General features: G+C 50.2%; 1 protein-coding gene across 1 annotated transcript in view; it reads left to right on the forward strand.

Annotated features, from left to right (window-relative positions):
* Positions 1–17,365, forward strand: part of PRKAR1B (protein kinase, cAMP-dependent, regulatory, type I, beta) — a 143,607-nt gene that overhangs the window by 16,243 nt on the left and 109,999 nt on the right. Inside the window, exon 3 of the mRNA XM_012639082.1 lies at positions 1,770–1,965. Coding sequence (XP_012494536.1) covers positions 1,789–1,965 — 177 coding nt within the window. The 5' untranslated portion in view covers positions 1,770–1,788. The remainder of the gene's footprint in view (positions 1–1,769; positions 1,966–17,365) is intronic.

The raw sequence follows: 17,365 nt of genomic DNA on the forward strand, positions 1-17,365 counted from the left end.
CCCATCCTCTCCTGGTATCCAGATCCTCTAGGAAAGGGAGACGAAGTCTCTCCACCACCTGGGCAGAATGGGGCAATAGAAACATAAGAACAATTCTCCTGCCAGCAGGCCTGGGTTTGTGGATTAGGAAGTCCCCAGGGGACCCTCAGGGATGGCAGGAAATAATTTAGGGTGGCCCTGCGTTTTCCCACTGGGGCATCCAGGTGAATTGGACGCCCTTAACCAAGGAAAGGAAATGGGCTGATTCACTTGGGCTCACCTGGCCATCCGCTTCTGGCGCTTGAGTCAGAGAGACCCCAGAGAATGGTGTGCTTGCTGGAGCGGGTGTGGTGTAGACGCATGGATGCTACCCCCCAGCTCAGAGCATATCAGGGGTGCAGGGGCGTGCCCCAGCCATAGCCAGGGTGGGCGATAGCAGGGTCTGAGTGGAGGGGTGAGTGGAGGTGAAGGGCTGTGGGAGTGGTCCTGGGCACGCTGCCCGACAATTTGTGGGCCCTGTCCAGGCCCAGGGTGGGGGTCGGGAGCCTCAGCAGAGGGCGGGGGAGGGGGCTGGGGAGAGAGCCTCAGTTAGGGGCGCGGGAGGTCGGTCGGTGGGGAGATGGGGGACAGGCCTGGTGCGGGAGGTCGACTGGGGGCTGCAGCCTGCGGGCGTGCGGCGCGGGGGCGGGCGCGGAGGGCGGCGCCGCTGCAGTGCAGGGACCCGGCTCGCCCGCTGTCCCCGCGTTCCCGCGTTCCTGCGTCCCCGCGTCCCCGCGCAGCCGCCTCCCGGCCTCCGGCACCGCGCATCCAGGTACGCGGTCTGGGGTGGGGTCTGCGCCGGCCCCCCCGGCCCTGTCTCGAGCTGGGCCTCGCCAGGGCCTGGGAGGCCCACCGGGAACGCGGGCGACTGGGAGGTGCCCGGCCCCCTTGAAGCAAGGCGTCTGAGGTGGAACCGGCCCGGTCCGCCAGCCCGGAGAGGGTCCCCGTCCGTCCCCCGCAAACCCTGGCGCCCCAGTCAAGGCCAGCGAGGGTTCCCCCGTCTCCCGCAAACCCTGGCGCCCCGGTTAAGGCCGGGGAGGGTCCCCCCTCGGCGCAGAAGCCAGCGGCCAAGGCGCGGGGTCTGGGGAGGGGGTGGCCTCCCGGGCCTGGGCATTGTGACTTAACCCCGCTCCCGCCACGCTGAGAACGCGCCCCGCCTCATTGTTCTCCATGTTCCATTCTTGAGGAGGTTTCCGTTGTTTTCCTTTTTTTTCCTGTAAAGCAGTCCCCCTCCCCCCCCTCCGTCCCATCCCACCCCCGCCCCTGCCCCTAAGAGCAGCCCCTCTCCCGCCCCTTCCCTCCCCCTGCCCCTTCCCTCCCCCAGCGCCTGAGGGGGCTCCTCCAGCTGGGGCCCTGGTGACAACATCTACATTTCACACAAGTGTCCCTAAAAGGGGGGGATAAAAGCATGACCGTGTAGCACCGGCCTGACGCTGGGGAGGCCCCTTCCCCACTGCAGGTTTCCGGAGCCGCGGAGCCGCGCGTCTTGCCCCGACCCTCTCCGTCCTGCGGGACCTGCGTGCAGGTAAGGCCTTTGGGGTGGTGGTATTTAACAGCTCACCCGGCCCCACAAAATGAAAGATCTTTTACAAATGCAAAATAAACTGCTGTTGCTATGTGGCCCTGTTAGTTGGATTTGAGCACAAACCATAAACCTTATTCTACGCCACGTGCGTATTTCCGAAGCTCAAGGAGCAGCCCCAGCTCCCCCAGCACGTCCCAAGGCGAGTGATTTGCGTTTTCCTCAATAGGGAAGAAGACACCCCCACCATGGCCTCTCCACCCTGTGGGCCCTCAGAGGAAGAGGAGAGCGTGAAGGCGTGTGAGCTGTATGTTCAGAAGCACTGTATCCAGCAGGTACTCAAAGACTGCATCATGCATCTCTGCATCTGTAAGCCAGACCGCCCCATGAAGTTCCTCCGGGAGCACTTTGAGAAGCTGGAGAAGGTAAGTGACTTCCCCTGCCGGGAGTGTCCCTTAGCAGGTGTCCTGTGAAGCTTCCCTCCCGTATCCCATTTTCGAGAAGAAGGTTGGGTGCCCGAGGGGATGCTGTGCTGCAGATCTTTCCAGAAGAAAGGGGAGAGGAGCTGACTAGGGCTGCCCCTGCCTCGTTCGGTCTGCAGGACTCACCCCTTGGCACGATCTTCCAGGCCATGGAATTGCCCCGTCTCTTACCAGAGGGTTCAGGCCTTCAGGACTCTTGTGGGAGGCATCAGGTTTCTAGGCCCAGCTGTTAAACGATGGCTTGTGGGGTTCTCTGACAGCTCCCAACTCGGAGGACAGAGGTGGGGACCAGGTCAATTGTAGATGCCATCGGCACTTGGGATAACAGGCAGTAGCGCCAAACTCTAGGGTGATGTGGGATGTTTGAGGTCAGAGTCCACGCAGATCTGAGTCTCTGAGACTTTGCAACTCCTGGTAGAGGAAAATGCCCCTCGGACTTGTGTGGTGGCGGGAGAAGCACAGGCCTGCCTGACTGTCTCTTGGGGAGAGACCCCATAATTCATTCCTTGGTGAGCGCTGCCTGCCACCCCCTCTGGCCTCCTACATCTGGGTTCTTCCAGTAGCAGGGTGTGGCTGGGGAGCAGGAGGTGGGGGTGTGAGCTGCCCAACACCCCAACCTGCATTCCCCCCACCCTGGGGGCTGGCCCCTGTGGTATTTATTCTGGCTCCCTACCCTAAACTCTCTCTGGGACCATCTAAAGTTTCTCCTCTTGGTCTTTTTATCACAACTTAACTGTCCCTGTCTCAGTCTCCCATGGGGACCGAGTGGGGCCAAGGGAAGCCCAGTTCAGGCTAAGGTCTGCCTTTAAGTGCCTGCGAGCCAGGGGTGCCCATCCAGTGGCGTTTGTGCCTTTGACAGGAGTCTCCTGGTATCACATAGCCCTAACCCAGGAAATGTAAAACAATCTTTTAAAACAATCCTTTTACAAACATTTTAAAGTCACGTGTGTCTTTCAAGAAAATTTGAAAAGTTCAGAGGTGGAAAGAAGAGATAAAAATGCCCTGTAGTCCTGTCTACCCATTTCCCCCTCAGATGTTGTATTTTTAAAAAACATAGTTTTAGCCACATTATAGATGCAGTTTTATATTTTGTATTTTTTCATTTATTATATACTCTTTATAGACCTCACTTTAAGTGACTGCATACTCTTCTGTTGAGAATAGACACTAAAGTTTTCTCAGCCTTTCCCTCGAGTGGACAATTGAGTTGTTTCCATTTTTTTTAGTATTGAAAATTATGCCTTACTAACATATTTGTCCATAGATTTTTTTTTGTATGTAGTATTGCTTGTTTAGGATGGCCTTTCAGAAATAGAATTACTGGGTGAAAATAATTCATCATCCAAGAGCTTTCCGGAATGTGGCATCAGTGTACGTCCCCCCAGCAGGGATGTGACTGTCAGTCGACCCACCCTAGCCAGCTTTGGCTGTTTTCATTTAAAAGGATTTTTTCTTTCTGCAGTTGACAGGTGAACATGGTCATGTGGTTATTCGTGTAGTTGCAGTTTAGCCGAGAAGGGCCAGTGAGGGGTTCTAGTTCCAGGCATGTGAGGAGGGAACTGGGGTGTGGGGACAGGAGGTGTCAGTCTCCTGCAGGTTGGAGAGGCAGAGCCAGGCAGGTGGTGATACATCCTCCACCGTCTTAAACCATAACTTCGTTAGAACTGGAGTTACTGATTAGTTTGTTCACTAGTCACCCCCAGCCAGGTGACCAGTCTCATGGGACAGGAGGTGTTGGCATGGCTGGAGGCCGGGGGCCCAGTGGGAACCCTGAGGTGGGGTCCAGGCCAGACCCCAGCGGAGGCAACTGAGTGAGGACAGAGCCACCACTCTCAGCCAGGGACATTTGGCAATGGCTGGAGGCATTTTTTGTTGTTACATTGGCAGTTGGTTTTGTTATCTTATTGTCACCTAGTCGGCAGAGGCCAGGGGTGCTGCTAAACACCGTACAATGTGCAAGACAGTCCCACAACAAGGCGTTCTGTGGCACCCAAGTCTCAGTGGGGCCAAGATAGAGAAGCTCTGGAATTCTGGACAGTGGTGGTGAGGTCAGGGCCACCAGGGTGCAGGCGGGCAAGGCTTAGCAATGGCAAGGGCATGGGGGGGATTGCAGGTCAGGGGTGATGCCTGGCTTCTGGCCTGGGAGACAGGGAAGACCCAGGAGGAGGCAGCTTGTGGGGGGCAGGTGAGTGTGAACTCTGGGTTCTGTGGGCCCCCATGTAGGGACTTCTGGAAGGCAGCTGGGGACCCCAGTGGGGAGGCGTCCAAGCCAGAGAAGAGAAGCAGGGAGACCAACAAGGAGGCTGTGGCAGGTGTCAAGGCCTGAGCTGGGGGAACTTCCTGGATCTTGGTGTCCTCAGGGATCCTGGAACCATCTCCCATGGGTGCTGAGGGATGACTGTACCAGGGACTGGGCGGCTTAACCAACAGAAATGTTTTCTTTCTGGAGGCTGGAGGTATGAGATCAAGGTGTTGGCAGGGTGGCTCCTTGGGAACTGGAAGGAGAATTGGTTCCATGTCCCTGCAACCCCCAGCTTTTGGGGGTTGCCAGCAGCATGGGTGTTCCTTGGCTTGCACCCTTCATCCTCAGTGGCGTCCCCTCTGTCTGTCTCTGTGTCCAAAGTCCCCCTGTTTATAGGGATACCAGCCATGCTGGATGATGCCCACCCTAATGACCACCTCTGTGAAGTCCCTGTCTCCAAATCAGGTCACCTCCTGAGGTCAGGACTCCAGTGTGTGTATTTTAGGGGGGTAGTTTTGCTCAGGCCACCTCCGACAGCAAACCGTTGCTAGCTGAAAGTGGCAGGTTGCGAGATATCATACCTGGTACGATTCCATTTTTGCTGAAAGTAACGCCAACAATAACTTCTGTGCGCAAAGAAAAAGTCTGAGGGTGTACACCAAATGCTGACAAGAATGGTGTTTCAGGGCAGGACTGCAGGTTATTTCTGTTTCTTTTTTCTATAATAGCTGATAGGTACTAGCTTTTGAGGGGAGTTTGAGAATTCTTGGAGATTGTGTGCATGCTTTTACATGTGGGTGCATTTCCCTGGGAGAATGTCCCTAAGCTTGCAGTGCATTCCCATGTGGATCTGAGATTCCCAACCACAAAGCACCTAGAAGAGCCCTGGAATTCCATGGGAGTCTCACTTCCTGACATGTGCTCTTGTCGGCTGTGGAATGTTTGCAACAGCATGAGGAAGTGCTCTTCTGGGTGGGGTGTAGCCTCAGTGAAGGGGAGGGTGTCTGAGGCCCCCTCCGTCCCCTGAGGCCAGCCAGGGCCAGCCAGGGCAGAAGCCTGGGGAAGGAGTTCTCAGCGTGTATCATAAGCAGGGTGCATGCAGCCTCGATACAGCACAAGGAAGGATGTTGCCTCCTGCACAGACCAGCAGGACAGCCTCGCTCTCTGAGTGCCGCCCCTACCGGAGAGAATGCTTCATCTCTGGACATTTAAGGAAGTTATTCTATGGTGGAGACTTAAGTAGGTAAAATATTCCATATCTGCTGGCCAAATACAGCACTGCAGCCTCCCCACCATGACGCGATCTTTCAGAAGATTGTGTAAAATGAGAAAGTCATCAATCCTTTTAATAATGAATTTTAACTGCTGCAGACAAAGATGCCCCCATAAAAAATACACCCATCACTCTGAACCTATATACCAGCCCAGTGTTTTCTGGGGATTTTTCTTGCTTGCCTGTTGTACACACACACACAAATTATGTGTATAATTTTAGCTTATTTGCATTTTTTGTTTGCTTTTTCTTCTTGGTAGCATTTTTTATTGTGGTAAAATATATACAACATAAAATGTACCATTTTAACTATCTCTAAATGCATGGTTCACTGGCAGTAGGTACATTCATATTGCTGTGTATCCTTTTAGCATTTTTATGGCATCTATGGCCATAAGACAGCAGTCCCCAACCTTTTTGGCACCAGGGACCGGTTTCATGGAAGGGATGAAGTGGGGGGAATGAGGGGAGAGATGGCTATAAATACAGATGAAGCTTTGCTCACCCACTGCTCATCTCCAGCTGTGGCCCAGTCCCTAAGTTTCATGGAAGATAGTTTTTCCATGGACTGGGGGCAGGGTGGAGGGGCAGAGCTCAGGCGGTGATGCACAGGTGACATCCAGGTGATGTGCAGGTGTTGCACAGGTGATGTGCAGCCATGGTGGCCTGGGGATTGGGGCCCATAGCCATAGATATTCCATCGTGTGGATGTGTGTCTAATTTTTATCTTCCTTCCATTGTTTGTGTTTGATGACTTTCAGGGTTTCTTTCCCTTCAGAAAACACTTTAATGCTAACAAACTGATTTAAAAGAAAAAAGGAGCACGTATGCAGATGTTTCAGGGACCAGATTGTGGCACACTTCTGGATATTTCCAAGGTCCATGACCCCTCTAGTCAGTTTGCTCCCAAAGGATGGGACAAATTTATGATTTCTCTGGCACGTGCCACCGTCACCATTGTCCCAAATCCTCAGCAGCTTTCCTCTGATGATGGCTCTGGGGCTAGTTTGGTGGCTCGATCTTACGCCTGGCGTTTACTCCCTGCCCAGGGAGTGGAGCCTCCTTCCGGACACGGGGTCTGCCATGGCTTTCCTCTTTCTGTTGGTCAAGCAACCGGATAGCCTGGGCCAACTCCTTGGTCTTTGGTGAAACACACAAGTTGCACTACATCTTACTTTTGGAAGGAGAGTGCACAGTGGGGAAGAGAGAACCCCGGCTGCCTTTTTTGAGGCTTTCTTGGAGGTGAACATTGACCCGCATGGATGACCATTCCTGGAGGATGGGGTTTCTCCTGGCTGTCGCGTGAGTTTGGCAGCTCTGACCTGAAGTTCAGTGTCATTGCTAGTGACCAGGCTGCACAGGCCATGCTGGTGGCAGACAGGGATGTGAACCGGATGGATCGGGTTACTGAACTCTCACAGGTCTTGGGGGGCTGATGTGAATAGAATTCTGCCATCCATCCCACCAGCACCTCTGGGTTCTGAGGTGGCCACTGGGGAGGCCATGATGAAAGGGATGTGGTCCCGGCCCTTGGGTGGGTGGCACTCACCATTCAACACGTGGGCGGGACTGGGCAGTTGTCTGACTAGGTGGTGAGTGCGGTCATGGAAGTATGTGTGCTGTGCCACGCATTGAGGGACAGTGACTGGGTTTGCCTTGGGAAGGGTGGGCAGGAACATTCCATAGGGATAGGGCTCGAGTGGGTAGAAGGTGGCCCTCACCCTGGCTGGGCACTCATGGGTGGGGGGAAGGGCAGTATCACAGTGGGGCAGTGCGTGTGAAGTCGCAGCACCCTCGGATGGCTGGACCAGGACAAGCCACTGGAGCCGAGGGGAGGGGTGGAGGACGGGGCAAGAGATGCCAGAGGGCAGGGCGTGCAGGTGTTATGCTGGCGGCTACTAGAGCTCTGGGAGCTTTGACCACCTGAGACGTGGTCTCAATCCCTCTGGTGAGGGTGGAGGAGGGGGAAGTAGGGGCTGTCCTGGTGGTTTGTGGCCTTGGTGATCTCGTTGCTGGCCCTCTGTGAAGCTAATCCATGTCCCTCGCCGGCCCGGGACAGCAAGGCATGGTCTGGTGGGTGGATGATGGTGGTTTCAGAGAAGCGGAGTTGGGGGCCAAGCAAGTTTCAAAAGGAGGAAAGGAACAGTCTCTAGTTCAAACCCCAGATCCAGTAACTGCGAGCTCCTTATGCAAGGGCTGTATTTCTTGTTTTTATTTTAAATAGAACATTAGGGCTGTGTGTATGTGTGTGTGTGTGTGTGTGTGTGCGTGTGTGTGTGTGTATGTGTTTAACTGAAAAAGTGATGCGTGCACACTGTGAAAGCACAGTGAGGATCTCTCTGCTTACCCCACCCCTCTTCCTCCTCAGAGGCACCCTCTGTCACGTTTGTTCTTTGGTATTTTTCAGGAGAATTTTGTGCACGTAAATCACCAGTGTGCCTTCTTTTTAATGGGATGACACACCCTGCATCTTGCTTTCTTCCCCCACCCACCGAAACTGGAAACAAACTGGGGGATGCACCTCCATGTCAGCCTCAGTAAACCCACGCCCCTCACCTTCGACAATTTATGTTTTAATTTAAATACAGTAAAATTCACTCTTTTTGGTGTATAAGTTTGGGAATTTCGACCCATGTGTAGAGTTGTGTAACTATCACTACAATCAAAACCCAGAACATTTCCGCCCCCTCCATCCCCTCCTGTCCGTTCTAGTCAAACCATCTCCCACCTTTAATCCCCAGCGATCCCCGATGCGCTTTCCATCAATCTGTCCTGCCTTTTCCATGACGTACTGGACGTGGAGTCACACTGTGTGCAGCCTGTGAGTCTGGCTTCCGTACCTTAACATGAGGCATTTGAGATCTGTCCATATTTTTCATGTATCAAGAGACCCTACGTTTTATTGCTGGGTGGAATTCTGTTGTGTGGATGGAGCACGGTTTGTTCATCCTTTGCCCAGTCTGGGAACATCGGGATCCTTTCCAGTTTTGTCAACTACAAATAAAGCTGCTATAAATATTCGTCTTATAGGTTTCTATAAGTAGAAGTAGGTTTTTATTTCACTTGAATAAATATTTAGTAGTGAGATTCCTGGGTCACGTGCTGAGTGTGTGCTTAACTCTAGAAGAAACTGCCAAACCATTTTGAGAGTGTCTGTACACCTCACATTCCACTTGTTCTTCAATATTGGCAGCGTTTGATAGTGCCAGTTTTTAAGCATTTTAGCCATTCTAATAGGAATACAGTGGTACCTACACTGGTTTGCATGTTTTCATTTGCATGTTTGCCATTCACATCTTCACATCTTCTTGCGTGACGTGTCTGTGTTCATATCTTTTGTACATTTTTCCTATTAGGATGTTTGTTTTCTTACTATTGAGTTTGACAATTCTTTATATGTTGTCAGATAGGTGATTTAAAAATATTTTCTCCCAGTCTGTGGCTTTTCTTTTAATTCTCAACAGTGTCTTTCCCAGAGCAAAAGTCTCTATTTTTGATGCAGTGCAATTTATCAGTATTTTTTAATGGGTTGTGCTTTTGTGTCTAAGATTGTAGCTAAGAACTCGTCACCGAATTATGTTTGTGTCTTTGTCATAAATCAATGGGCCACATATGTGTGGGTCTGTCTCTGGACTTGTTATTGTTCCATTGATCTATGTGTCTGTCCTTTTGGTAATATGCATCTTGACTACTGTACCTCCATAGAGAGTGTTGAAATGAGGTGGTTTGAGTCTTCCAGCTTTGTTCTTTTTCAGAATTATTTTGGCTATTCCAGTTCCTTTGCCTTTCCATGTATATTTTAGAATGAGCTTGGTGATAGCAACCAAAAAAGCTTTTGGTTGGGATTGTATTGAATATATAAATCCATTGGGGGAGAATTTACATTTTAATAATATTGAATCATCCGATCCATGAACACAAAGTATCTCTTCACTCACTTGGGTATTTGATTTTTTTTCATCATTGAAAGAAGAACTTTTATAGTTTTTAGCATATAGATCTTTCATGTATTTTGTTAGATTTATACCTATTTTGTCCTTTATTCTGTTTTAAGTGGTTTTTTAAAAAAATAGAGTTTACTTTTTTTAGAGTAGTTTTAGATTTACAGAAAAAACTTGAGCATAAAATACAGCGTGTTCTCATACCCGTTTTCCCTTGGGGAAAGAGGTTCCCCTTGCCCCTGCATACAGTTTCCCTGTTATTACCATCTTGCATCAGTGTGGTACATTGTCACAACTGATGAAACATTATTAACTAAGCCTATGGTTTACATTAGGGTTCAGTCTTTGTGTTATACAGTTTGTGGGTTAATGACATGTATCTGCTATTAAAGTATCACACAGAAGAGCTTCACTGCCCTAAAAATCCTCTATGCTCCACCTGTTCCTCCCTCTCCCCAAGCCCTGGCACCCACTGATCTTACTACTGTCTCTATACTTTTGCCTTTTTCAGAATGTCCTGTAGTTGGAATAGTACAGTATGTAGCCTTTGCAGCTGGCTCCTTTCTCTTAGCAACATGCATTTGAGGTTCCTCCATGTCTTTTCCTGGCTCGGAACTCATTTCTTTTTTGTCACTGCCTAATATTTCATTGTACAGATATACTACAGTTTGTATATCCATTCACCTATCGAAGGACATCTTATTTGCTTTCAAAATTTGGCACATTATGAATAAAGCTACAGTAAACCTCCATGGGCAGGTTTTTGTATGGAGATGAATTTTCAGATCATCTGAGTAAATACCAAGGAGTGCAATTGCTGGATCAGATTGATAAGACTGTGATCAGCTTTGTAAGAAATTGTCAAACTGTCTTCCAAAGTGGCTACACCATTTTGCATTCTCACCACTGATGAATGAGATTCCCGTTGCTCCTCATCCTCACCAGCACTTGGTGGTGTCAGGGTTGTGGAGGTACCCCCAGGCTCAGCTCTTCTGGGGAAACCCTGGACACTGGAGCCGTTGAGAAGGTACCTCCTCCGGGAAGCCCTCCCTGACTTTTTCCCCAGGGGTGATTAGGCGCCTCCCACTTGCTCATGCGGCCCTTACACCTTGTCCTTCTGTTGCCCTGACTTTTTACTTTTTTGTCTTTCCTGTGAGATCAAAACCTTACCACAGAACTATGCCTTTTTCTCTGTTGTATTCTCTATATGAAGCCTGGTATATAATAGGTGCTCAATAAGTGATTGAACACCTGCATTTCTCTTAACATTGCCGCTGAATGGTTGGGTACCCTGAACACCTCCTTGGCCCTCTGTGAGCCTCGGTCTCCCCGCTTTGTTAGTAGTGATGATTCACCCCAAGAGGTGGGCTGGTGGTTCCTGGCCTGTGCTGGCACCACCCGGCCCCTCTCCTGAGACCCCTGGTCCTCGAATGCCACCACTTGCCCTTTAGACTTCAGATTTCACAGAGTGCTCAGGAATGGTCTCAGGGCTGTACACAGAACTCCTTGGTCCAGAAGTGCTTACTGCTCCTGCCCGCCTGGCTCTGTGCGGATGGCCCCCTGGACGTCTGGACCATCCTGTGGAGGTGCCTTTCTGACTTCTCTGTGCGCCAGCCCAGCGTGCAGTGTCAGGCCGGCTGTGTCCTCTGGAGCTGGGATGTGGAGGAGTGGGCAGGACCAAGGGGCCTATCTGTCTACGCGGGCTTCTCTCCGCAGGGTAACTCAGCCCCGGAAATCCTCCTGAGCTTCCGCCCCCACCAAGTATTTTCTTTTCCCGGCTGGAAGTCTGCGTTTCTGCCCCTCATTTGCAGGCGGGGCAATCCCCGGGCATGTTACTTGATTCAGGGGAGAATTCTGAGCGCTGAGCTTTCTGGAAACCCCGTTCCCACAGTGTTGCTGGGAAGATTCCTTTGGCCTGGGAAACCCGTCCTGACCCTGCGACCCTGACCGTTCAGCCACTTCAGACATAAAAACAGGAGACAGGAAGAGGGATCTGAAACATCAGTGGTTTTCCCGGAATGCAGGAGGAGGCAGGGATGCCATCCAGGAATAGCGGCCTGGCATCTGTGGGGGCAGAGCCGGGGCTCGCCCCTCCTCTCAAGGCCCCTGAAGCGGCCGTCCTGTTTGAGCCACCTGTTTCCTGCCCAGTCTGACCTCTGCCTGCCAGAGGTGGAAAGTCATTGTCCTGTCAGGCAGGCGATGTCCATTCGTCCGACAAAGCGAAACCCCGACTGCCCTCCTTGCAGAAAAGCCGCTTCTGGTTGCTGCACATGGGACGCCATGGGTCCTCCCCGAGCTCTGGGACCCTGGGCCATCTCTCATCCGTGAAGAGCTGTGCACTGCTCGGATTTCTCAGCACCAGGGAGTTCTAGACGCTGCAGAGCTGCTTCCTCTAAAGCCACGTTGGCAGGAGCTGCTGACTGAGGATCCTCCTTTGGCCACAAGTCCTTTAGCTGCTGACTCTGATAGGACAGGTCTCGTGGCCCTGCCCATCTCACGTGGAACCGTTTATATCTGTGGTTCTGCCAGGCAGCACCGCTCATGTCCCAGTGTGGGAGGAGGCGCTACTGACGCTTACCCAGGTCTGCAGGGATCTGCCGCCCTCCTACCTCTGACCGCCTCTGCCACAGAGTGACCGGGTAGCTTCGTGGTAGCTCGTGGCCATGACAGTTTACGTGATTTGACATGGGGCTCAGGCAGTCCTCAGTACGTGCTGCGGCATGGGTGGGCCTTGGAAACATCCTGCTGAGTGGGAGAAGCCAGACACAAAAGCACGAGTTGCACAGTTCCGTGTGGAGTAGCTGGGTAGGTAAACTGTGGAGACAGGAGCTGCCAGGGGCTGCCACGTGGTACAGGGTCCCCTTTTGGGTGACGGAAATGTCTTGGATGTGGATAGAGGTGGTGAGTGCACAACGCTGTGAACGTGCTAAACGCCGCTGGATTGTACACTTTTAAATCGGCAATTGTTGCCGGGCGCGGTGGCTCACGCCTGTAATCCTAGCTCTCTGGGAGGCCGAGGCGGGCGGATTGTTTGAACTCAGGAGTTCGAGACCAGCCTGAGCAAGAGCAAGACCCCGTCTCTACTAAAAATGGAAAGAAATTAATTGGACAACTAAAAATATATAGAAAAAAATTAGCCGGGCATGGTGGCGCATGCCTGTAGTCCCAGCTACTCGGGAGGCTGAGGCAGGAGGATCACTTGAGCCTAGGAGTTTGAGGTTGCTGTGAGCAAGGATGACGCCACGGCACTCTAGCCTGGGCAACACAGTGAGACTCTGTCTCAAAAAAAAAAAAAATCGGTAATTGTTAATTTTATGTTATGTGAATTTTACCTCAAAGGCAATCATACATGTAACCTAAACATTTGTACCCCATAATATTCTGAAATAATATATACACACACACACACACACACACACACACACACATATATGAGAAAAAGAATCCCACTGATTCACTCACCCAAATGGGCTTCTCCCCGGCCTCCCCTGTTCTGCAGGACGCCTGGGACCAGGCCGAGAAGCCGCCCCCCCACCCCCCAGGGCTCCAGCCAAGCCCCCGTCCCCCCATGTCAGCCTCTGGCCGCTGTTCCCTCCACCCAGCTCTCCCGGTGTGATATCGAGGCCTAAAAGTCACTCTGGGCACGTGCAGGAGCAATCTCGCCTGCGGTCTCTGCTTCTCCGGGTGACGCGGAGCCTCGGCGTTGATACAGACACTTCTCGCTGCCGCGGAGGCTGTGCTCAACTCTTCTCTCTCGAGCCAGGTTTCAAGTTCGCACTGACTCCTCTGTACCTCTGTCACGGCCATTATTTTTAATAATTTCTGAAAACCAAGGCCCCCGAGGATTTATCTGGGAGCAGTGGACGACACATGTCTGATGATTTCCATAAACGCGGGTCCCTCACCAGTGGGATCCTAACTTTGAATAAGGTGACATACATGTACATGAACATGCTTCCAGCGTGTCACTGTTGATCTCTGTCCCCCAATAATTCAAAATGGGGAGCGAGGTAAAAAAGTGACTCGTGGCTCAAGGCGGGGAGGTGTTTGTGCCATTCTCAGAGATTATGAGACGGTCTGTTGTCATGGCAACAGAAGAGTGGCACAGTGTTTACTTGGCAGAGAGTTCCATGGATGCACCCTCCCAAGAGAGACTGGTGACCACTGGTGCCTGCCTCCCCCCTTGTCCAGGCCAAGCAGCCCCTGGAGCCCCCCAGGCTCTGTTGATGAGAAAGTCACCTGACAGTGGGAAGTGCACCCAGCGCTGGGTTTCCTGGGGCTGCTTGGAGACCAGGAAGGAAGGCCATGTGCCTTCTAGCACTCGACGGAGCTTGTGTCCTACTTTTGGCTGTTTCTAAAGACCGTGTGTAGACCGGAGGACATGTGGAAATGGATTGGCGGGTAATACTCAGCTCTCTCTTCATTCGCCTGTCCTGGGTGGTGGCTGGTGGCCGCGGCTGGGTCTCCATCCCAGAGGTGGTGGGTTCACTGCCCGTCACAGCTGCTGGCTTGTGCCCCGACTGGCAGAGCAAGGGGTTCGGAATATCATTACTTTCTAGAGGAAGAATATCTGTTGTCAGTTCCTGACCTTGGCCTGGCTTGGTTGCACCATAGTTCGCACGTTCATTTCACAGATTGAAATCTGCTTCCATTTACCAATTTAGGATAGTGCAGGGACCCTCTGGGCTGGATCTGACGGGCCCCGTGAGGAGGATAGAGGAGGGGCTTTGCCCTGGGAACCGTGATTTCGCATAACGGAGCTTGCAAATGGGCCTACTGCACGCTTATTTCACCTCTCGGTCATCAGACCTCGGGGTGCCTGATAAACACCCATCCTCTCCCGCCGAGCCCTGTCCGCCTAGTGCACAGCAAGTGGGAACGTCATTTCTGGGATTTGTAATCTGTGTAGGTGGTTTTAGTGGTGTTTATGTCTACACAGTGGCAAACAAATGCTTTATTTAAATTGCGATGTCATCGTTCCTTGCAATTTATTTGTGTTGTGTTAATGTCACAGAACGAAGGAAGCTAAAGGTCCACCCCAGTCCCAGCTTCTCAGCCTCTCAGAAATGTTTCCTCTTTGAGGCCGGGCGCGGTGGCTCACGCCTGTAATCCTAGCTCTCCGGGAGGCCGAGGCGGGCAGATTGTTTGAGCTCAGGAGTTCGAAACTAGCCTGAGCAAGAGCGACACCCCGTCTCTACTAAAAATAGAAAGAAATTAATTGGACAACTAAAAATATATAGAAAAAATTAGCCGGGCATGGTGGCGCATGCCTGTAATCCCAGCTACTCGGGAGGCTGAGGCAGGAGGATCACTTGAGCCCAGGAGTTTGAGGTTACTGTGAGCTAGGATGACGCCATGGCACTCTAGCCCGGGCAATACAGTGAGACTCTGTCAAAAAAAAAAAAAAAAAAAAATGTTTTCTCTTTGGATCCTTTGTGATATGTGGGGTCCCCTCCCCCTTCGTCCCCTCCCCCTCTTCCTCTTTTTTGTGTAATTACAATCAAAGTCTAGATATAATATCAAGTAAGGGAAATGTTTATAGTTTTGTATTCTGGATTACCCTGTGATGTGATTTTCTTTTTCTTTTTCTAAAATGTTTTGTAGAGACAGGGTCTTGCCGTGTTGCCCCAGCTGGTCTTGAACTCCTGGCCTCAAGCCATTCCTCCTGCTTTGGCCTCCCAAAGTGCTGGGATTGTAGGCATGAGCCACCGTACTGGGCCCAATTTTCAAAATGATACTTTTTTCTTTAGAAAATTTAAAAAAATGTATTTATTCATTTATTTAACAAACATTTATTAAGCATTTACTATATGTTGGCACTGTTCTAAGCGCTGGAGATTTAGCAATGAATGAGGCTTACACAGTATTCTAGTGAGGGAGACAGACGGTAACCTGGATAAATAAAGTGAAACACGCAGTTGATAGCAGCAGGTGCAAAGCACAGGTGGGGCGGAGAGGTTGTACCTGCCCCAGAGAGTGACGTGTGCATGGAGGCTGGAGGAAGGGAGGGAGGAGCGAGCTCAGAGACAACTTGGAGGAGTGTTCTGACAGAGAGAGTAGGAGGCGCATAGGTGGGAGGGTGTTTTGGGTGTTGGAGGAACAACAGAGAACCAGCAGGGACGGTGGAACTATGAGGGGAGCTGTGTGGAACTGTAGAGAGCAGATCATCCAGGGCCTCGTTGGCCAACAAAGGGGCTTCTGTTTTAGCTCAGACTGGGGCCATCAGAGGCTCCAGTGAGCAGAGGGATGTGCTGCGTCTACTTTTTATGTGACCAATGTGTGTGTGGGTTGATTTACCCACACACCTCCTCCTTTTTGTTCATTTTCCCTGCATCTCCAGGTTTCCCAGGTCACTTTCTTTCTTCTCTGAGTGTTTTCCTGAGGGCAAGCCTGTCAGTGAGGGCTTCTCAGTCTGAAGGATAGTTTTACTGGGTATAGAATTCCCAGGTTGACAGTTACTATATTTGTGGTGGTGCCTGAAGATATTTGTCCTGTCTTCCAACTGCCATTCTTTTTGTTGAGAAGTCAGCTGTCAGATCTGTGATGCCCTTTTGAGGGCAATGTCTTTTTTTTCTTGCTGCATTTTCAATTTTTCTTTGTCTTGGGTTCTTTCAGTCTACCACGATGTGCCTGTTTATCCTGTGTGGGTGTGTGTGCACTTCTTGCATCTGTGGGCTGATGTCTGTTATTATTTTAGGAAAATTCTTAATCATTATCTCTTCAAACATTGCTTCTGCCATATTCTCTCCTCTCCATCTGGTACTCTAATTCCACGTAAATTGGAGCTTTTTACCATTTACCATATGCTCTTTTGCACTTTGCTATATTTTCTTTCCTTCTGTATCTTTGTACTTCACTGTAGATATTTTCTTCTGACTTATTTTCCAGGTTGTTAATTTCCTCCCCTGTGTTTCTAATCTGCTGCTAAACCCATTTATTGAGCTCTTTGTTCCAATTTTATTATGTTTTTTGATTCTAGAATTTCCATTTGGCTTTAAAAAATTTCTTTTCAGTTCTGTGCCAACATTCTCAATCTTGTCTTTTATTTTCTTAAACATATTAAGCATAATTATTTTAAAGTCTATGTCCTGTAATTCCATTATCTGGGTCCCCCAAGGGCGGTCTATTTATATTATTTATTGTTTCTCTTAAATTTTGTTTACATGATCTTATCTCTTTATAGGTGAGTTATTTTTGATTGAATGCCCAACATTGCATATGAAAAATTATAGAGAAAATTTAAGGCTTTGGATGATATATTTCTTTTGAGGGAATTTATAATTGCTTTGGGAAAATGGCTAGCCTGGGGTGCTGAAATCTTGACCCCCCCCCCAATCCAATTAGGAACTAAGCCAATGTGAAGCTGGGATTCAGTCCCTGTGAAGGCTGGCTTAATCCCAGCTCCTGCTTCTGGGGTCTACACAAAATATTTGGGGCCAAAGCACAAAATCTGGAGGATTTACTAGTATTTCACTTCCTAGGCAGGCCTTAAACTCAAGTTTCTGTCTTCCCTACCTCTATAAATCCATTGAAACCTCTGCTCAGCTACTCAGCTACTTAGCTGCTTATTCTAGACACTTTTGGGGGTTCTAAATGCTTTGCTCACTTCTTTGGGTTTCTGTCTTCTCCTGGAAATTGGATTTGCAATTCTTCACTGCTGTGGTAGCTCTCTGATAGCATCTAAAAGATATTTTTAAGATTTCATCAAAGTTTTCTAGTTGATCTCACCAAAAAGGTCAATTTAAACAAGTTAGTCTGCCATTACTAGGAGTAAAAACCTGGTTTATGCTTTAAGAAAATTGTTAATTGCAAGAACAGCCACTGCAGTATTCTAAATGAGAGATGATGGTGGCTTGGATCAGGGTGGTAATAAATAATAAATAATAT

This window comes from Propithecus coquereli, unplaced genomic scaffold (genome assembly GCF_000956105.1).
Source record: "Propithecus coquereli isolate 6110/MARCELLA unplaced genomic scaffold, Pcoq_1.0 Scaffold137, whole genome shotgun sequence".
Classification (NCBI taxonomy): domain Eukaryota; kingdom Metazoa; phylum Chordata; class Mammalia; order Primates; family Indriidae; genus Propithecus; species Propithecus coquereli.